The following is a 22,203-nucleotide window of genomic DNA, read 5'->3' as shown; positions in this document are numbered from 1 at the left end:
GATTCTCCAAGGGGAGATTAGGGGCTCGAATCCTTGGGGCCTCATTTTTGAGGTAATTATCTAAAGTCGGTTCGGTTTGGGAAAACCGAAATCCACAAATGTTAAACCAAATACCAAACCGAATTGGGCGGTTCGGGATAATAACCAAACCGAAAATTTCGGGATAATTTCAGTTCAAATTCGGTATGGATCGGGAATTTCGAGAATTTTTTCCAGCCCTAAAATTAGCAATAACCCTTCTTCGGGTCATATAATCGATGTAACAAGTTACGTGAGATGATTTAAATTTATGACCTCTTTTTGTCAAATATTGACAACCAATAAACCAAGTTTTGATTGTTAATTAGTGTAAACTTATGATTTATCATCAACGCGATGCCAGTTGAGTTCAAGATCTGTTGGACTTTAAATGTAACACAAAACCAACAAATTAATTAGGGTAAACCCAGTTCATATGTACAAAAGGGAAATACTTCTCCCACTTTAAAGACTTGCAAACAAAGATACATAGGATAACACTACTAAAACTTAAATTACCAACAACAAAAGCACTACAAGCACTTATTTATATATATAGAAGCCATGATGAAGTGCTTGCCTTAGACCTAGGACATAATCCAAACGCTTACAACAACATATGACAGGACAGAACACCAACTTCTGCCAACACCTTAACTAAAACAACACAAGAACCCTAATCTCTCCCAACTTTATTTATTCCAATGGGAGAAAAACGACCAAACATCTACTCCAAGTAATATGGAGCTTGCGGAGGAACATAAGTCATGGCCAAGTACACAGAACTACAAGCATGGACGCAGCAACGAGGATGACCGAGTTCTTGGTTTTCTTCTTCACCAAGCAAAGCACCACACGCGATCTCCCCATTTCCAAACATTCCAGCTACCGGAACTCCTGGGAAGTTGTCAGCAAATGGCTTACAGTCAACATTACGTCTATTGAACAACGATATGCCGCGTTTGTTGCTGGAGAAGATAAACCCTCCGAACACCTTTCGCTGGATATCGGAATCATTGTGAACCAAAGTTTGAAGGTTATCAGATGCATAATCAACGGTGTTCATTGTAGTTGCAGCATCTGAATGGTAGAAGAAGAAGACGTCATCGGGTTGGATTCCCACACCATCAACAAGAATGTAGTCCCCATATCCCCTGTTACAAATTTCAAACATAAACATAGATATAAATACATATATACCTCTACAAAATTCAAGGGCAAAAACATAAGTTCGTATGACTTACCCTCTAACTTCATGAAAATTCAAGGTTGTCATGGAGACTGGTGGTCCTGCTCCGTTGTGGTATTGTCTTCTTTTGGTGACCCCAGCGTAAATGTCCGACATGCCCAACTGCATCAACACGGATTTTTGTCAGAACGAAATTAATCTGTTTTGAGTTTAACAGTCTAGCATGTTACGTTGACAGTTGTGAATTGAGAGTACAAACCCTGTGGATGTCTAGTCTTATTTTTATTTTTTTTTTGTGGTAGATTTACAGTTTGACAATATAACGGTCTAGATATTCATGTCGACGCACCTGGCTTCGAAGCTCCCTTAGAATGGTGTGGGAATCAATGAAGACACCTTCGAACTCTGACATTACAGCGGAAATCCATGAACTATGAGTAGGCGTCTCATAAGATGATATTGTCTTGATTTGAGGACCGAATGGCATCAAACCCGGCGACAATGTGACATGGAACTCAATTTCCCCCATGTCTACTCATAAAATTGACGATTTGTTAAAACCAGAACTTTGAATTAAGAAAATATAGGACAATATGTGTGTGAGTCTGAGTGTCTATGTGTGTTGATTGGGACATAAGGGACATACAATCAGGTTTGTGTTGATCCTTTACAAAAACGAGTGCTGCACCGGCAATGTAGAACAAATCGCTACTGTAATTTCCGGTTTCATTTCTTCGAGTGTACATAAAAGAGGCACTTGCATCACCGACGATGGCAGTCTTGTCAGGCATAATAGCATCTGCAAGATAACGGAAGATATCCGCCATAAGATCCATGTACAAGTTTTTTACACATAAAAATACATGATCTACAACACAATATTCTACGATTTTGCAGGAAAAAGAAATTGAGCTCTCACAGCTGCAACTCCGTTTTTCTTTTCGAAACTTATTATTCGAGGTTCTTTATTTTCACATCCAATAGCGGAATCAGAGAAGAAAACAGTACTCACCGAGTGCTGCGACAACCAGGTTCATGTCAAAATGTTTATCCTAGATCAACCATGTCAAAAATTAGCAATGGAAAGGAAGAAACCGAGTTCGAAGAAATAAAAGGAAACCAAGCTGTCAATTTTTAGCCTGTAAAACTCAGAAGACGGAATACCAACTTACCCCGAACATCATCATGCATGAAGGCGGAAGAGGACCCGAATAGCTCAGAATGTCCCCCACAAAATGCTCCATCATAAGCAAGTGCGGTGCCTGAGTATCGAACACTTCCATGTCATGTAATTGCTCTTCACAAAACAAATTGAAAAAACAACAAAGCTCACATGTCTTGGACTCGGTAGGGGGAATATTTCAACTTTCAAGCCAGGCACAAATCCAACGGAAACGACGAGGCCTCCATTGATTTCTGGGTTCCGTGCAGAGTTACCATGAGCGCAGTTCACCTGCACAAACATATAGTGCAATATTCAACATGGTCTTAATTGGTGTCGAATGTTCTTAACTGAACTTTTAAAGTTTCATAAAATTAAGAACATGCCTCGCGGAGATTACGAGTTTCGACATCTGTGCTGATTAGTCCCATGGCTCTGTTTGTAATGATCGGAATTCTAGAGCCTATCTTCTCAGTAATCTGCATCACAACCATTAATTAAAAACCGAAAACTAAATAACTTAATAACTATGAAGAAAAATTAATAACAAAAAGACTAAAAGTTTACAAGTTGGTGAGTTTCTTCCAAGCTGAAATTTGTTCCAATATATGCGACAACAAAGTCCGGTCGAATCGGCTTAGAGAAAATCTCGGCAAGAACTTCATCAATCGCATTCTTCAAAAACAAACAATCACCAGAGTCAAAAATAAAAACAGAGCATTTCAGGAGACATAGAATTTTAAGAAAATAGAGTATTTAAGGAAAACAGAGCATTTAGGAAAACAGAGTATTTAAAGACATACGTGCAGGTCGGAGTTAAGAGAAAGGGCAGAAGCAAATTTGGGACGAGAGAGCATGTGGCTGCAGTTCTTGTTCCAAGTTGTGTTGACGCAGGCGGCTGACGCGAAAGCAACCCCCGGTAGTCTCCCCAGAATGTTCTGCAAAATGTCGTCGTCTACTTGAGAAAACACTCCTTGTTCACGATCAGTTTTCAGCTGTGCAGCCGCCATTGATCTACCCTCACCACCTCGGCTTCGTTTATGTGAACAGAACATGAGTCTTACTGAGTAGCTCTGTTCTGTGGTGATAGTGGTAGAGGGAGGTCCTCTTATATAGGCGTTTCATTTTCATCTCTTTAAGAGTTAAGCATCAAAAGACTATGTCTTTTTTGCATGAAAACCATAGACTTTTTATCTACCCTGCAAAGAAACCAATCCAATTAAACAGTCCATTACATGTGAAGCTAAAAAGGAAAAGCAAAAAATTTAATAGGGTTTGTGATTCTCTAAATTTACTACTACGGTGTGAGCAGTATATTACGAACGAGCGCCGCCCACGTGTTATTAGGTTATTCTTAGTCGTACGTTCAAGCGGAGCCTACATCAATGAACGGTTCAAATTGCTTGTGCTCGTGTAGTGATTGTTGGTGATTGTACTGTAACCATATCTATATTGAATTGCCTCAGATTTTTTCTTAAAGTTGTTTGTCGGTTTTTACCTGAATGTCAGAAACGCAGTTAATGCGTACCCGGTCGTATTAAATTCAAATAAAAGTCGTTTGTTTTTTTTGTCACGGACGTCAAAGAACTTAATAATTGAATCTAAACTCACTGAGTTGGTTTTAACTCGTTTGTCGATTTCGATTGAAAGTTAGAAAACCTAAATCAATAGTAATTGTGCTTATAGAGTTGTGTCTAAATCCTCTACACAAATAATTTGATTTTAGGCTCATATTGTGCATAAATTTTGAGTATAAGTGTAACTTCATGATACTTAAGTGCTAATAGCTCAATCTCACTATGATTTACAAAAACATAACTCTAAGAACATGTGATTGGAGCTTACTTAGGTGTATTATGAATGATTTATGTATTTAGATGCGTGTTACGGATTAATTATGTGCTTTAGGGGTTTAAGATTTGGAATTGCATGTTTCTATCCAACATTTACAAGTGTAACTACAAATCAAGGTAGTAACACTTGAGTGTTATTAGCTCAATATCACTAAAGTTTCAAAAACTAAAGCCAGAAATATTAACTACCAAGTTTAAATATATAGAAGGCTTATAATTTACAAACTAAGTGATCGTAACAACAATTAATGGTCTGCGGTGATAACTAATAGTCTATGGCTATTGAATACATTATTATTTTTTCTTTCTAAAAAAAGACACAATTGTTGGTAAACCATAGTTATCTATCATTTTCAGGGCCGGAAAGTCTCATAAGCATTTTAGCATCCCATTTTTTAACACTTTTTTTAACCTTTTGCACATCCTTCTTTATTTCTGGTCATTAGATTAAATAAATCAAATGAAAATTAATGGATATAATTAGTGTAGAAGAAGAAAAAATGTGTGCGCTTATCATTTCTCTATAAATTAAGAGAAATAATACACTTGAGTGGAGTGCATAATTTTTTTTTTTGAAGTACCAAAAATGCTCCCTTAAAAACAACACAATTTCATAATGCAAACTTGGCAAAGTGATTGGAAGGTTAAGAAATTGTGAATGCAAAAGCATTTTTATCCATCATGGTTCATGTTTGTTTGAAAGTGCTTTTAAAATGACTGAAAATACTTTTGGTGAATTGATTTAAGTGCTTTTCCAAGATCTCCTTGAATTTTTACTAAGGATTGGTTTAAAAAACATTTGCTACAAAAGTACTTTCAGTCACTTTAAAAATATTTTCAAATGAGTCTATAATTAATTATAGTTGGAGAGTGTATATGTCACATCCTGGCCCGGGTCCCCACCATATCCTGAGCTTAACTCCACCATAGCACGATATTATCCGCTTTGAGCTCCGACCACGCCCTCACGGCTTTATTTATGGGAACTCACACGAGAACTTCTCAGTGGGTTACCCATCCTAGGAATGCTCTCGCCCGAACTTGCTTAACTTCGGAGTTCCGATGGAACTCAAAACCAGTGAATTCCCAAAAGGCAATGTGCTAGGTAGAGATGAGAATATACATATAAGGTTTGCAGGATCCTCACCCTTGGGCGATGTGAGATCTTACAATATAAGTAAATAATATATGTAGGAAAAATTAGTATCCGGTCCCTAGTTATTGATGTTCATTGACTGAAACCTTATTGGTTTTTAGATTTTTGATCCAAGTCCCTAGCATTTATATAATAATGAATTTACATTTCAGTTACATAATTTTTTTAAATAAAAATTAACAATTGATATAGGATTTTAATACTCACACATTTATCAAACTCCTAACTAATTTTTAATCCAAAACATTTCCAAAATAAATAAAAAGTTAGAATAAGTTTGTACCCATTAGTCTTTTTTTTTTTTAAATTCAATTTTTTAATCTTATATGTACCCATTCATGTAATTTTTTCAAATTTTTAATCTTAAAATGTACCAATTCTTAAATATACTAATTTGTTATATGTAAAATGTATCAATTTTTTTTATATAAAATCTATTCAATTTTTTTCTAATCAATTTTTAAAACTATATGGATACATTTTTTTTCTTTGATTTTGAAAATGTATCCATGTCAAGTTTTATCGAATAAATTTACTAATGTTATTAAGCCTAATATCTTTTTCTTTTTTTTTGTGTGTGGTTTTGAAGAATGTACCCATGTTTTGATACAATAAATTTTTTGTTAATTTTGATGAATGTACCCATGTTTATATATACACAATAATATAATTTATATTTTAATATTTTTAATCCCACAAATTATGGGTTTTTATTTAAAATCTCATTAACATGATATCAAAAAAATCTCATTAACATAAACAACTATAAATTTCAATTTTTAATTTAAAAAATATAGTAACATAAATAAAAATAAATCATCACATCAATTTCAAGAACTCAGATCAAAAATTGAAAACCAACAAAGTTTAGTCAAAGAATATTGATAGATAGATACCGCATCCAGAGTCTCCCATATATTTATGTTTGCATGAACAAAATAAAGCCCTCCAAAATCATACAATGAGGTTCTAAATTCCATTCCGAAACAACTGATCTAGAAATCCTACAAATAATTTTTGCTACTGCCAATGAAATGGAGGTGTTTGAGGGGATTGATGGTGTTGATTCCCACTGCTCTGAGAGCCGATGTGAAACATTCCGGGACAATGAACGTTTGCATCACCACTTCCATTGGGGACCAGAACTGAATCCATGGGCTCAATGGAACTGCTGTTTCCGTGTAGACCCGCGGGGCCAAATCGTTGTTGCATCAGAGAGACTGAATTAGGCTGCTGCACAATGTGTCTCAAACCTATTTCAGATCTCTGCTGCGTCTGCGGTGATGACAGAAGAGAGAGAGCACAGTCCGAATCGTGGGTTTGAGTTGTTAACCTGTCACAAAACGTCTTGCTCTTTGTTGTCCCACCGCCACCGCCACCACCAGTTTCGGAGAATGAAATGGTGTTGAGAAGGGGCTGGCAGACAGAAGCACTGTGATGATGAGATGTTTGGTGGTTGTGGTGGACTGGGGAGCTGTTGCTGCTTTGGAAGAGTGAGAATTGCTTTCCTCCCTTGTAACCGCTGCTGCTGGTGCTGCCTGAGGACCCAAGGAACATGTTTTGCTTATCGATCAATGGCAGTTGGCTGTTATGAGTCCCGGAATCTGGCTCAGTTTTGACAATGCCGGCCCAGGTCGGGTTTATGATATTTGTGGAGGGGTATACAAGTGTACTAGAGAGTGGCAACAATCGGGGGGTACCTGCAACAAGTGGAAAAACAAATTTTAGTGCAAGAAATCCGCATGGATTTTTTCTCAACTTACAGTCTCAGCATCCGTTCACTTGAGCCCGCACATTCATGCGAAAGTTTAATTAAAAACACTCAAACAAGGTTGTAATTTATGATCAGTTGAGTGACGGCAGAGAAATTAAGCAGCACTTGACAGTAAGATTAATAGTTTGGAAGAATCTTAAAAATAAAAAATAAAAAGATTTGAAGAGATGGATCTGCTAGTGGCCCCTAGATCATCAACTGTGGCATGACCACCAGACATAGTTGATGAAGCACTCAACCAAGTGGATGTTTGTATAAAATGTCTGCTTTCACAGCCTTAATTTCGACAAAGTGCTCTCCACAAAGAAAGGTTGCAGCTCACCTTGGTAACTGGACATAAAACTCCCCGGATGCGACAAGGGTTCTGGCTGAGGCTTCCTTCGCCGCCGGTTGTGTCCATCAAGACGTTTCCTACAGCTTCTCTTTCCCTGATCAAATTCCTCCAGAGCATGGAACCTGCAACAAAAGAGCGCACGAAGCGTGAGGAACTTGACCTTGCCAGATTGCGGCTTTGAACAGAGGGTACTCATCCGAACGGAGCTACAAATACATAGATATGAGTTGAACATTTGTTAGTTTACCTCTGAATTTATTCTAGGCTAGAATTAGGAGCTACCAAAAAAACGGATCTGCAGTTTGTTCTATAACCAAACAAGTTAGCAGCTAGAACAAAAAAAATTCAGCTCGGTCTAGCCGCCATCCTATCTAACGATTTTCAAAACAACATTCGATATCTGATATAATCAACATTCGAGATCTGCAGTTTGTGTAAATAAAATCGAAGTGCAAATCAACATATGCAAATACTTAATCAAATGCAAATCAACATTACAAGACTAATGAAAATTGTTGTAAAATCTTATACCTGCTACACTGCTGGCAAAATCGCTGCTTGTTTCCGTTAATCGTGACCTGAGGAGTCTTAGAATGTAACTCACAGACCTTATGCCGCCGATGGTAATCCCTACAAGTACTAAGGTCACAGTTGCATCCATCAACGAGGCAGGAAACCATCTGAGATCCGCTGTAAGCCGCTCTAGACCTCTTTGATGGTACAGACGAAGATGATGAGGTAGTTCTCGGAACGGGCTCCTTCAGCATATCCACCACCTCATTATTCCCATAGCCACCCAACTGACCAAGCTTCAAATCAACAGAAAAGTTGCTTCCTTTCAAGGCCCTATGATCTCCAAGGCTGCTAGACCCATCTACTGTAGTGTCCATGTTGGAAAAGGTTTCTTGTTCTAGTTCAGACAAATCCCAAGAAGCTGCTTTCAAGTTCCAGTCCATAAAAGCACTTATTTCAAAAGCTGCTGCTTCTACTACTACTTTACCTCCTTTTTGCTTTCCCCACCTCCTTCCCTCAATTAAGCTTCTCTCTTGCTATTTGTAATTGTATCACCTTCAATAAGAATATAATTTCAAAAATTCACAGTACAAACAGCATCAGCAGAGTAAAATTACCAAATTAACCACATCAGAAGTCCAATTAGGCAAAGATCTAATCACGGAATAGCTTATGAACTTTCAAATTCAAAAGGGTATTAATATATTATATCATACAAAACAGCAATACGCAGAATTAACAAGAATTGACTCCATAACAAAGAAAACACAAAGTAGGAAAGCAAGAAATGCAGCTCTGGACATTGCAATTTTTTAGAACCCCAAACTAGAAAGTCAAGAGACTTTTTTTTCTTTCCAATAAATTAATGATATGCAAGCAGTGTTGTTCCAAGAAATTGGGAATCTAAGATGGAAAACATTACTATTTCAGACCATATTAAACAAATAAATAGAACAAAAACAAACGAGAGGAGAGAGAGAGAGAGAGAGAGAGAGAGAGAGAGTAAACTTACAGATAAGTGGTGCAGATGAAGACTGGTTTTCCAGCCATTTATTCACTGACATAGATTCCATTAATAGTAAAGTTGGTAGCCAAGGAAATAAAATATAAAGCTAAAGCTATGATTAGTTGGGTGTGTAGGTTAATAAATGAAGAATCACTTATTGTACCTGTCAGCAAAATGCCATTGAAGGTGTCTGCTGCACAACACACAGAAGAGAAAGTAGAGAGAGAGAGAGAGAGAGAGAGTGAGTGAGTGGATAATGTAATGTGAGTGTAGAGAGAGGATTCTGTTAGTGAAGTTTTAGAGAGAGAGAGAGAGAGAGGGGGCGGAGGGGCTTAAAGCAGCACTAGAAAGAAGGGGCCAAGCTCCTTGAGTTTTTATTTAAAAATATTTATTCTTGTACATTTTAGGGTTTGTATGAAATTGGTGAGGGAGGAGAGAAAGGGAGAATAGGGACAGCTAGTTTGTGGCTTTCAGACTTTTACAAACCAAAGAAAAAGAAGTACAAAGAATGGATGCTCAGAACAAACCATGTGGCTTTGTGTTTCACATTTCATGGCATGTCCTTCCATTTGGGATCCTTTTACTTCAAACCCCTCTCGTGCACCCCACGCTCCTCTCCTGGCGAGTGGGAAACTCGCAGCCCATCTTTGACTCTTCCTTCTAAGAGCAAGTCCACCTCTTTGTGGAAGGCAAGGATAGGGGCCATAAAGTTATAGTACAAATCCAAAGAAATACTCCAACGAGCCTAGATGAAGAGGGAAAGTGATGGCCCATGTGAAGCCCGCTCGACGCCTAAGCAACTTATGATCGGTCATGCGTTAGGGCGTAAGGTTGATGTCAGCCACGTTGTTTAATCTTTTTTTTTTTATTTGTCTGGCAATACACTCGTGAACTTGGCGAGTGGGCCGGCAACTTCTGTTGTCGTGGTACTCTCTACAACAGTCCATCAATCACCATCTACGGCTTTATGGCATGGCAATTCGTGAACTATTGGATTTCCAACAATAAATTTATTTTATGAAGTTATCGTTGTGCCACGTGGCACATCTTGGTGATCCAAATTTCATGGTAGAAAAACTAAAAATAGGAAAATTAGGATTTTTTTATTATATAAAAATCCAATCATGTTCTTCATTCCCCACATCACAACTCAATCGATTCTTACTACAATCTTTTATATTTGTTTTCCACTTTCCAAATCATTTTTTTATCAAAAAAATGAGTGAGAACTAAGAAGGCAATTTGGTCGATTGGGAAAGATGTTGCTTTGCTCGAGGGTTTGGTGCATGGCACTATATAAGGAAACCAAAAGATTGCATAAGGACAAGTTGCACTATATGAATAATCGAGAATCTTATAAAAAAAATCAGAGCAAACATTATTAATGTATAATGACATGTGGCATGACGAGAGTGTTTGAAAATTTGATCGAAAATATAAGGCATTCATGACACGTGGAGGATAAGGCCTGCAAAGCAACTTAAAAAATAAAATAAAAAATATTTGTGATGGTAATCTGCCTTGCTCTTGCTCTTGCTCTTGCCCAACGGATAAAAGTATACAAAGGCAAGTGCTATTCCGAGTTTATAGTAAGAGCAAGTTAAATGCCTTGCCCTTACCCTCCCTACATGGGTGGAACTGCTCTAAGTATTTACCTACACTGAATACGTCAGTGTCTTAATATTCCAAATCAATAACATAATGTCGTATGTTTTTACTTTCTCACACAACAGTATGGTATTATCTTGAGATGAGCCTAAGGCCCTAAAAGCTTTGCTTTCATTTGAATTGCAACTTTAGAATTATTAGTGCCAGACTTATGCTGGGCTGTCTGTCTCCAGGGTAGTACTGAATGGGGTCCTTAATAGCTTGGATTAATAATTGCATACCTTAATTGCCAAAACATAAATAAAATAATGGTACATTTGTCAACTAGATATGTACTGATCTGTCTTGGGACATTATAAGAAGGATCTTTCCATGTTATGTTAGGTGGCGAACAACAAGAAGAAGAAGAAGAAGAAGAAGAAGAAGAAGAGGAAGATTTGGAAGCAAAGACTTCGAGAGCAAAACATGCAAAATGTGGGACTAGTTTTGAGTATGAATCACATTTCCAATGGAATTTGATTAACTACATTACTACTTTACATCAATTTTAGGTCAAGGAGTCAATTAGCCAAAGGTCTATTATTCAAATTCTCTTTGTCTATTTGAATGTGCCATGTCAATGATATCATTTCACTACAAATAATTGGTCTTGTTGCATTCAAATTGACAATTTTGACAAGGTGGTGATATTGACGCACCCATTTTTACTTTTCATATACTTCTTGTTAATTTATGTTTTTGGATTTTTTTAATTCATTCAATTTAACAGCCAAAACTCAAAAGAATATGTGGGAGGTAAAGCGGAGTGTGTGGATAGCACCAACCTTTTGACAATGAAGAATTTCACCAATTTAATGAATTTCAAACTATATTTCGTTGATAGAGAAATAGACTCTAGATGAAAAATCAAAATCAGCTAATTTTAGCACAATCATAAATGTATTTTCTCACTCATTATGGTCACTTAGGCTAATCTATATTACTGTTAGTAACTAAGAGATCACATTTTTGTACCATATTGCATATCACTCTTTAATAGATGCATTGTCATATGATATTAATATCAGTTGAATAGTTAACGCTCTTCAGAGAAACATGTCTCAATGTATTTGAGTATTATCCGGCCTCGTTGCCATGCCCAAAACTCTTCTCTATGAAAGAGACGGTACAATGTAATACAAAAATAACAGGTTTTTGTTGGTACGTTCCAATTACTAGTTATTTGCCCTTGAAATTTCAAACATAGCGATAGTTGTGGTCGCGGTAAATGTGACAACCAAGAAGCTAGAATTTTTGGTGTTTGGACTTTGGAGGGGTTGCTAGCCGAGCGCGTAACTCTTCTCTATGAAAGAGACGTTTCAATGTAATACAAAAATAACATGTTTTTGTTGGTACGTTCCAATTACTAGTTATTTACCTTTGAAATTTCAAACATAGCGATAGTTGTGGTCGCGGTAAATGTGACAACCAAGAAGCTAGAATTTTTGGTGTTTGGACTTTAGAGGGGTTGCTAGCCGAGCGCGTGAGACTTGCATGTAATCAAGTGTGCATCTTTGAAGGCCCATTGAATGGGAGGTAGGCGCTGTCAGACTCCATAAACTTCACTTCTAACTTTAATTTTCATGACCCAAAATATTTTCTTTATTATGAATGATATTTTGCACTGTAAATTTAAATGAAAGATTTTATTTGTGAATTTGAACCATATATTACTAGTTCATCATGAGGTTAAATTCACGCACTCCCTTTTAGTATAAATATAGTTTGTTAAAAAAAAAAAAACCACTTAGTACTAACGTCTAGTGATATTCCTCTTAATTTGTAAGTGAGATGTTTTAGGTTCATTGTGAGGTTAAGCACATCCCCCTCCTCTTTATTGTAGATAATATCATTTGTTAAAAAAAAATTATAAAATTAAAAACTATTCATCATAAACTACCACAATTTACCGTTTCACCAATATCGTTTACTAGCCCTTTATTAATCAATTACATTATTATGTTTTAGGGTAATCACATTTTACTTTAACCTCATACAATATCTTTTAAACAATTCAATCACATACTAATGTTTATTTTCATTTTAATGTCATACATCTGTCACATTTTTCGTAAGTTGTTATATGCCTATGTGACCGCGTGAAGTTTAGTGCAACGTGCCACTTTTTTGTTGTGGGAAAGCCTACCCTAGCAGTTCATCGGGTAGGTGCAATTGGGGCCTGAAGTGGGGTCTGAAGACATATAACGGAGGAGCTGACGGAAAAGGAGACAGATATATGACATTGAAATAAAATAATAAGTAAATATATGAGATAGAAATGTTTTAAATATGTTGTATGAAATTACAATTGAATACAAACCTAAAGAGAAAAAAATATAATTTACCGTATATCCTAAGCTACTCAAGATGATTAACAAAAAATCATATTTACTATCCAAATAAATTGAGAGCTTGAAAATCATAGCTAATTTGAACTTAAGGACAAACTTCATATTTGTTTTTGTGAGGAACTTTAATTGTAAACAATATAAACAGATAAAAATAGAATGTTTATTTTTATTTTTGTATATAACGATATATCTACTTTAAAGATTGGAGAAATAAATTAGTTTCAAAATCGTCATTTATTACATTAAAATATAAAAAGTTTATTTACAAATAAAAAAGAATATTATTAAACTATTACATACTAAATAACTTTTTATTTTAATTTATTAATTTAGAGAAAGACTAATTAGGAGTTGATAATTTAGTAATTAATCCAAACGAGTTGATAAGTGTAGATTATTGAAGGGGTAAAAACGTCATGCTACAGATTACCAAAACGTCATGCTACAGATTTACCCTAACGTCATATGCCACAGATTTACCCAAACGTCATGCTACAGAGGCGGGACAGGGGTCCTTTAAATCTGCAACAACCAACTTGTCAGTGTGGGCAGCTGTATTGCGACTGTCCATGGGACCAAACTCTAATTATTTGCCAAGTGTCGCCTCACCGAATGAGAAAAACTAACTTGTATAAAACGCGCTATTGTACTGTTTGGATTCAATAATATATTAACATACGTAACATAATATTGTGTTATTAGATGAGAATATCACATAACAATGAACCGTTTCATATAAGTCATCACATGAGAGAGATTTCTTTAATATGCAATCGTAACATCTCATACCAATAAAAAGTCAAATCACATTGATTATGTTAATTTAGAGTGTCACGATGACGTATTGAGAAATGTAAGTAAATCATTTTGAATAATGATAGATGCATTAAAGTCGTGCACCAAATAATACGTTACCAAAAATAATATGAATTTCAGGTCATACTCCACATGACACGTCCTGTGTTCGATTATTAACGCTGGTAAATCGAATGATAATGGTCAAGGAATGTTGAAATGTTTCTGTGAATCTTCTCGACCCCCTGAAGGGTAGCCTGCTATGACGAAGCCACTAGTTGGTCTCTTTTTTTTTTACAAAAAAAAAAAAAACTCAAGTTGGAATTTAATTAACAATTGTAAGTTTGTAATTGAAAATATAACTTTAGCCCCTAAAACTTAATATTCTCCACATAAAACCCGACATACAAAATAATTTACCTACATAATAAAGCAAACCCAATATATGCAAAATAATTTACCTACATAATAGAGCAAACATAATATATATAAAATAATTTACCTGCATAAAAAATATATTATTTTATTCAACACTAGTTTACCTATTAATTATTTGTACATATAATAACAAAATGTGGCCAATATATATGATGATACATACAAAATAAAATACCTACACAATGAAGGTTATTTGCTCATCATAAATACATATAGGTGGATTAATTAGTATTATATGTAGTACTGTATATATATATATATATATATATAAGACTTTGGATATGATCCCTAGCTATTAATATTTTTTTACTGAAGCCTTATTGGTTTTCAATTTTTTATTGAAATCCCTGAAATTAATGTGATAATTTATTTTTATGTATGTTACTATATTTTTTAAATTAAAATTTGAAATTTATAGTTGTTTATATTAATGAGATTTTAAATAAAAACTCATAATTTGTGGGATTTAAAATATTAAAATATAAATTATACTATTGTGTGTGTGTGCGCATGTAAACATGGGTACATTCATCAAAATTAACAAAAAATTATTGTACCAAAACATGGGTACATTCTTCAAAACCACACACACAAAACAAAAGTAATAGATATTAGGCTTAATAACATTAGTAAATTTCTTTGATTAAACTTGACATGGATACATTCTCAAATCAAAAGAAAAGAATGTCCCCATATAAGTTTAAAAATGGATTAGAGAAAAATTGAATATATTTTATATAAAAAAGGTACATTTTACATATAACAAATTGGTATATTTAAGAATGGGTACATTTTAAGATTAAAAATTTGAAAAAAATTACATGAATGGGTGCATATAAGATTAAAAAATTGAAGAATATTTTATAAAAAGCTAATGGGTACAAATTTATTCTAATTTTTTATTTATTTTGGAAATGTTTTGAATTGAAAATTAGTTAGGAGTTTAATAAATGTGTGAGTATTAAAATCCTAAATCAATTATTAAATTTTATTTAAAAAAATTATGTAAATTCATCATTACATTAATGCTAGGGACTTGGATCAAAATCTGAAAACTAATAAGGTTTTAGTCAATGAACATTAGTAACTAGGGACCAAATACTAATTTTTCTTATATATATATATATATATATATATTGAGCTTACGGTAGTCCTATAGACATTTGAATGTGTATATATATATGTTGGGTGTAATAATATGTGCAATAATTATTTGTTCATTGTAATTAAGGTGAGTAATAACATTTATTGATTTATTTTGAATATTGTGGTACAAATTGTAAATATTTTGTAATAATAGGTCAATTACTTTTCTATTTGGGAGTCTTTTCTAAATTTGGGTTTTATTTGAATGTTTATAATTATTGGGGTTTTTTTCTTTCTAAGAAATAAGAGTTATAAGAGTTTATATCTAAAGAACCCTAATTGTAATAAAAATTCACATCGTGTTGTCTGCATGAATTTAGTGCATATATCACCACTCAATCATTTTTTCGTTCAACTCCTCCACCACCATGAAGAAGAAATCCTAAAGTGTAGTTTTCATATGTCGGCACCATGGTGGCATTGCCATGCCACCATCATTTCTCATGTAGATTTTGCCATCACCTCTCAAAGTACATCATCTAACTATCGCATGCTTAAGTTTTCACATCAAAATGTATTTTGTGAAGGCGACCACGCCAATATGCTCATATTTCATGTCGGATGTGGACAACTCAATTTCCGACTTTCTTCCTTACCCTTTGTTTTAGAGCAAATCTTCGGAATAGGAATGTGATGAGAGACATAGAGACGGGAATAAATTACCAGTTACACTATAAAATCTCCCTCTTTTAAAGATTCAATGTCTAAACTTGCGTCAAATCGCCTTCTTTTGAAACTGTATATAAACTTTATGGTAAACTAGTTTAAAGCAACAAAAGGTTTATAATTTTAGAAGAAGAAAGAAAATCATTTTAGTTACTATTGCTAACATAAAAATGTGGCAATGTTAACAAAGGTGGTTTTTAAAAGGTTTACGGTGATTTTAGGGCTTAAATACCAGGGGTTTTAGGGTTATGAACTGGTATTTATCGAGGACTAGAGCTCCGTTCTCTTCACTTGAACATTGAACACAAGTAGTATCAGAGAGTTCGGTGTGGTACCGGCCTAACCACTTTGATGCCTTCATCAATATCTCTAGAGTAGTGAGAAATGTTGCTATGTAGTTTTAGGGTTGTTACAGGAACTTATGCCATCTCCAATCGAAGGAGGGCCAGAGGGCTCCCCTTAGCACTATACCCCTCCAAGAAATTAATATTTTAATGAACAGTGTTAGACCGTATTTCTTACCATCTCCAATCGAGGGGGCCAAAGGACCATAGACCAAACAGAGCCCTGTGACAAAAAATCATCTCCAACTGAGGGGGCCAAGGGGTCATAGGCCAAACATAATTTATTATTTTAATTGAATTACTATGGTTTGTAATGCCCTGTCCCTAAAATTTTATTTCAGTAGATAATTACTATGATAGGCCCAAATTAAACTCTTGTTTAACTAACTACTATTAATCATAATTCTTTATTTAAATTTCTTAAACACTCACAAAATCTATAAATAGAATTTACTCACAAAAAACATAAGATTAAATTTTCAAATAATTCACCAAAATTTCACTTCTTCAATCAAATTCCCAACAAAAGATTAATCTCAATTATTTAAGGCTACATCTAACCCCTGTTAGACTGCCTATGTACCCTTGATGCGTGATAAAGCCTTTCGACTGCCTATGTAACCTTTATGCGTGATCAAGCCTTTCGTATTTCACCATTCATTCTTTTATCCATTTCTGAAAATATTCTAGAAATGGAAATATTCAACATTAACTTTCATAATCGAATCACCTCAAATGGGTACCATCTACGAATTTAAAATATCAAAATTTGCATGAAAAGGCAGCGTCGGGCCACTGGCCACGTGTCGTCGCACCCGCCCGTTTTCGACGAACGAAAACCTAACTTTCCGACTAACTCTAAAATTTACCAAATTTTACAAGAAAGTAGAGTTCAATGAGAGGAACAACTTTCATACTTGGGCCGAAATCCAATTCACCTGGAAAACACCTGAAAATCAGCCTTGGACCATCGGAAACCCTAGAAATAGGTGTTCTCGATTCGACCTCAAAACAAACTCCGACACTCCAACTATTGCTTGGGCTTTGTTCCTGACATTGAGGGAAGACTACGGGTGGTGGTGATGGACGGTGTTGACTTCAGATTTTGGTGAATCGAAGCCAAACTCGTCGCGCCCCTACATATGGTTTCTCTTGAAATCCACCAAATTTCATCAATATTTTTTGGATGAAAATGGGAAGGAGAACGATTGAGTTCGAAGTAAGGATCATTTTACCACTAGTCCCGTCGTCAACGGTGGCTAGAATTGGAAAATCCGGTTAGGTTAGGTTAGCGGGTCATAAGGGATCCGATTATCTCTTCCACTTCTCTCTCATTTCCCCTCCTTTTCTCCTTATCCGATTGGTCCCCCCTTCCCTTTCTTCTCTCCCATGTCTCTCAATTTCCTCCTTTCTCACGCTGCCATCTGGTAGCATCCAAACTCCTTTTTTTTTTTTTTTGATTTCAAGCCTCTAATTTCTTCGTTTCAACTCCGATTCACAAACGGTTTTCACCCACACTTTCATAGGGTTGAGCTCTATCCAATTATATCAAGAAATACGATAAAATATAGGAGGGAAAAAAATACGTCCTTGTAAAATTACATTTAGTCAACTAGTGCATTTTCGTCTTTTCCACTTATCGATAAATTTTTCGACGTAAATTATAATAAATTCCGAAAACTAAATTCTAAAATTTCTCTAATTAAATTTTCGTAAGCATAAATCTATTTGTTCTCGATTTACTCCACATATTCATATATTTTAAATTTTCAGGGTATTACATTCGACCCCCATTAAAATAAATCTCGTCCCCGAGATTTCCAACCATCGAATAACGAAAAGGGATTTAGAACTAATCCCACCGTTTCATTTATAGTGAATAAAATTATAACCTCAATCTACGATTTTATTCAAGCTCAAAATAAATAATTCCATGAATTAATTATCATGATTTTCAAGCATATACTCAGATTTCCAGCCACATTAATTGGTAGAATAAATATAAGAAATTCTAGCCATACACATTGGCAAAATAAAAATCAAACATCAAACCGCAATCCTCGTTGGCTAAATAAATACCAAATTATCCAACCATATCTACCATTGGCTAGATAAATGCTAGCATAAGAACCCCAATCATGAGTAAAACTACTCACCATCATTGGCTACACATAGCCGTTACCTTGATTCTTTCTCAACATTCCTAGCCACAATCACTGGCGACACTAGACATCATAATTATTATTATTTTTTTAGCAAAACAATTATCATACATTCCATCGTAGCCATCATCGGCCAAATAAATATAAAAATTTCAAGCCATAATCATCAGTGGCTAAGTAAATATTACAATTTCAAGTCAAACCAACAGAATTAGCAACCCATATGTCAGAAATTCCAACGAAAATCATTGGCACTTCTAATCATAATCACTGTATAAATATGAGGAATTTAAAACCAATCCACAGTTTCCGTTTATATTATACGGACTCAAATTCTCATTCTATTATTCATGTCCACCAATAATTCAATAAATGAAGAAATCTCCATGATTTTTTTTCCACCATTCCAATTATAATGAACAATTCATAACTTTGATTTATAATTTCTTCCCCATTCGATAAATTTCATCTTGATTTTCGTAAATATTACAATTTTCAGCCATAAATATCATTGGCAAAACAACGATTTCATCATTTTTTTTTTCTTTTATCCCAAAAGGTGACTAGCAACTGGAAAATATCATAATATACCTAGTCGATACACATCACATTGATAACTCATTCTCACAGCCTACAAATGGAGCTTTTCTTTCGGAAACACTAGGTCTTTATGCCCATTCAATTATTTCTCCACATTTCACGGGTCATTTCGCCCAAATCAACATTCATGGGCCACTTTGCCCAATCAAACATCCACGGGCCATTTTACCCAAACAAACATTTCTCCCATTCCACAGGCCATCATGCCCAAATCGACATCCACAAGCCTTTTTGCCCAAATCAACATCCACGGGCCTTTTTCGCACAATTCAACATTTCTCAATTTCACAGGTATAATATAACTTTCCCAACTACTTGTCACAATTAAACAATCATCTTAACGTTCAACATTTTCATAATGTATAACATAATATCAACTCAATTCAAGATTAATATGAAACTTTAAATGGATCATTTTACCACCGGTCCCGCCGTCAACGGTGGCCGGAATTGGGAAATCCGGCCGGGTCGGGTTGGCGGGTCGTAGGGGATTCGGTTTTCTCTTCCACTTCTCCCTTCTTTCCCCTCATTTTCTCCTTACTCGATTAGTCCCCCTTCCCCTTCTTCTCTCCCACATATCTTCTTTTCCTCATCTCTCACACTACCATCTAGCAGCTTCCAGACTCCTCTTTTTTTTTTCTTTTCTTTTTTTTTAAATTTTTTTAAAGCCTCTAATTTCTTCGTTTCAACTTCGATTCACAAACGGTTTTTGCCCACACTTTCGTAGGGTCGAGCTCTATCCAATTATATCAAGAAATATGATAAAATATATGAGGATAAAATACGTCATCGTAAAATTACATTTAGTCAACTAGTGTCACATCCCGGCCTGGGCCCCCACCACATCCCAGGCTCGACTCTGCCGTAACACGATATTGTCCGATTTGGGCCCCGACCACACCCTCACGGTTTTGTTTCTGGGAACTCACACGAGAACTTCCTAGTGGGTCACCCATCATGGGATTGCTCTTGCGCGAACTTGCTTAACTTCGGAGTTTCGATGAAACCCGAAGCTAGTGAGCTCCCAAAAGGCCTCGTGCTAGGTAGAGATGAGAATATACATATAAGGCTTACATGATTCACTCCCCTGGGCGATGTGGGATCTAACAATCCACCCTCTTAGGGCCCGACGTCGGCACACTTCCAGCGAGGAATTGGCTCTAATACCAAATCGTCACATCCCGGCTCGGGCCCTCACCACAACCCGGGCTTAACTCCGCCGTAGCACGATATTGTTCGTTTGGGCCTCGACTATGCCCTCATGATTTTGTTTCTGGGAACTCACACGAGAACTTCCCAGTGGGTTACCCATCATGGGATTGCTTTCGCGCGAACTCGCTTAACTTCAGAGTTCCGATGAAACTTGAAAACAGTGAGCTCCCGAAAGGCCTCGTGCTAGGTAGAGATGAGAATATACATATAAAGCTTACATGATCCACTCCCATGGGCGATGTAGGATCTTACAACTAGTGCATTTTCGTCTTTTCCACTAATCTATAAAATTTTCGACGTAAATTATAATAAATCCCAAAACAAACTTCTAAAATTTCTCTAATCAAATTTTCATAAGCATAAATCTATTTGTTCTCAATTTACTCCACATATTCATATATTTTAATTTTTCAGGGTATTACATGCTTACTTAAATTAAACTACCTCAATAATTTTTCGGATAGGATTTCGAGTGACACGTGTCGCTAAAGTGAATAACTCCCCCAAGTAGTACTAGGGTGGAGATTGTGTTATTTAATGTTGTTTAAGTTTAATGTTATTTAATATTGTTTAATGTTGTTTAGTGTTATTTAATGTTGTTTAATGGCTTAGGTAGTTATAGTGTTGTTTAGTGTTATTTAATGTTGTTTAATGTTGTTTAGTGTTGTTTAGTGTCGTTTAATGTCGTTTAATGTTATTTAATATTGTTTAATGTTGTTTAGTGTTGTTTATTTTTTATTTTTTTATTTTTAAAATTTTGTCCAAAAAAAAAAGTCACTTGGCGTTAGCATGACGTCAGCTAGCTAGCATCATGTTGACGCCAGGTAGCTGTGGGTTTGAATTTTGGACCGGTCCGAGGCTGGCTGGTTTGGGCTAGACGGTTGGCCTGATTGCACAATTTTGGCCCGGTGGGGCCCACGAACCCTTTGGCCTAGTCCTCAGTTGGATACGGTTTTCGTATCATTTTAAGCTATTTTAGTCGTATGACCCTTTAACCCAATCGGTTGGAGATCCTTTCAGTAGTTAACTTTCCCAGGCTTCTCCTCTTCCTTTATATAGAGGTCGGCAAATCAAATGAGTTGACGAACTCCCCTAGGTCAAGTTGCTATGTCTTTGTTCTAAATTCGTGGAAGGCCTGGGGTCCCACTTTTGCTTATTGCTTGTATCTCTAGGTGACACTTGGTTTTTTTGAGCTACATTCATCTGTTTTGTGTCAAGGAATAGTGGTCGGCGGCGGTTAAGAGCGGTGGTTGTGCTTTGTGTCAACAAGTAAGTGCTCGGTAACGCGTACTTAATACGATGCCGACCGTAATATTGCTTATGGGCGTTCCTTCTATGCTCGTCGTTTGCGTGTTTTTGGACTCTTTACCTATCTTGAGTCCTTTAAAAGTGAACTTCTATTCATTTGGTCATGGATCACGAAAAAATAACTATGTATTAACCACTTTAACGCCCATCAAAATAGACGTTATTTTTAATTGCAATCGTTTTTCTTCACTTATCTTTCATACATTCTAAACCTAGTTAATATTCTTTTGCAATTATCATGGTTGGTGATTGTTCAATGACCGAGCCACGTTCATGCCCATGTCTCTATACCCTACTTTGACAATGACTTTTCTCGTTGTACTATGCAAGATATCACAATTAACGGATTTGGATCCTCTCTTGAGCTAATGGAGAGGATCCTCCTGACTCATAATCATGAATTATTGGATTTTTATCTAACGACTATAATTATTATAACTTTAAAAGGATCTCCCTGTTTGTAGCCGTTGGATAAAAATCCAACGGCCCAAGATGATGGGTCAGAAGGATCCTCTCCATTAGCTCAGGA

General features: G+C 35.7%; 2 protein-coding genes across 4 annotated transcripts; both read right to left on the bottom strand.

Moving 5' to 3' along the window:
• Nucleotides 1-586: 586 nt before the first annotated feature.
• On the bottom strand, nucleotides 587-3,424 carry LOC126600626 (F-box/LRR-repeat protein At5g63520-like). Its single transcript, XM_050267223.1, has 8 exons — nucleotides 3,173-3,424; nucleotides 2,541-2,660; nucleotides 2,380-2,469; nucleotides 2,220-2,259; nucleotides 1,854-2,006; nucleotides 1,557-1,738; nucleotides 1,263-1,369; nucleotides 587-1,172 (listed from the first exon to the last, which is right to left on the bottom strand). Exons 1-8 carry the CDS (start codon nucleotides 3,422-3,424, stop codon nucleotides 746-748), a joined length of 1,371 nt encoding a protein of 456 aa, XP_050123180.1. The 3' UTR covers nucleotides 587-745.
• Nucleotides 3,425-6,244: 2,820 nt separating this feature from the next.
• Nucleotides 6,245-9,469, bottom strand: LOC126598353 (squamosa promoter-binding-like protein 13A). Of its 3 annotated transcripts, XM_050264707.1 has the most exons (6): nucleotides 9,169-9,469; nucleotides 9,012-9,056; nucleotides 8,487-8,554; nucleotides 8,018-8,396; nucleotides 7,475-7,692; nucleotides 6,245-7,078 (listed from the first exon to the last, which is right to left on the bottom strand). In XM_050264707.1, exons 4-6 carry the CDS (start codon nucleotides 8,374-8,376, stop codon nucleotides 6,399-6,401), a joined length of 1,257 nt encoding a protein of 418 aa, XP_050120664.1. In that variant the 5' UTR covers nucleotides 8,377-8,396; nucleotides 8,487-8,554; nucleotides 9,012-9,056; nucleotides 9,169-9,469; the 3' UTR covers nucleotides 6,245-6,398. The 3 variants fall into 3 exon arrangements, with proteins under 3 accessions (XP_050120664.1, XP_050120663.1, XP_050120665.1); XM_050264706.1 differs by having other exon boundaries at nucleotides 8,018-8,554; nucleotides 9,169-9,468; XM_050264708.1 differs by having other exon boundaries at nucleotides 7,475-7,608; nucleotides 8,018-8,554; nucleotides 9,012-9,455.
• Between the last annotated feature and the right edge of the window lie 12,734 nt (nucleotides 9,470-22,203).

Source organism: Malus sylvestris, chromosome 14 (assembly GCF_916048215.2).
Source record: "Malus sylvestris chromosome 14, drMalSylv7.2, whole genome shotgun sequence".
NCBI lineage: Eukaryota > Viridiplantae > Streptophyta > Magnoliopsida > Rosales > Rosaceae > Malus > Malus sylvestris.
The sequence above is the reverse complement of the archived record's forward strand: the minus strand, read 5'-3'. Positions and strand labels throughout refer to the sequence as shown.

Excerpts from the sequence above, each read along its gene's own strand:
- LOC126598353 (XM_050264706.1), bottom strand. The coding sequence starts at position 8,442 with ATGGACTGGAACTTGAAAGCAGCTTCTTGGGATTTGTCTGAACTAGAA. Across the intron at positions 7,693-8,017 it reads TTTTGCCAGCAGTGTAGCAG|CTCCGTTCGGATGAGTACCC; the intron begins GTATAAGATTTT and ends ATGTATTTGTAG. Across the intron at positions 7,079-7,474 it reads TTTTATGTCCAGTTACCAAG|GTACCCCCCGATTGTTGCCA; the intron begins GTGAGCTGCAAC and ends CACTTGTTGCAG.
- LOC126600626 (XM_050267223.1), bottom strand. The coding sequence starts at position 3,424 with ATGTTCTGTTCACATAAACGAAGCCGAGGTGGTGAGGGTAGATCAATG. Across the intron at positions 2,007-2,219 it reads CCTGGTTGTCGCAGCACTCG|ATGCTATTATGCCTGACAAG; the intron begins GTGAGTACTGTT and ends GTTATCTTGCAG. Across the intron at positions 1,173-1,262 it reads AATTTTCATGAAGTTAGAGG|GGGATATGGGGACTACATTC; the intron begins GTAAGTCATACG and ends AATTTGTAACAG.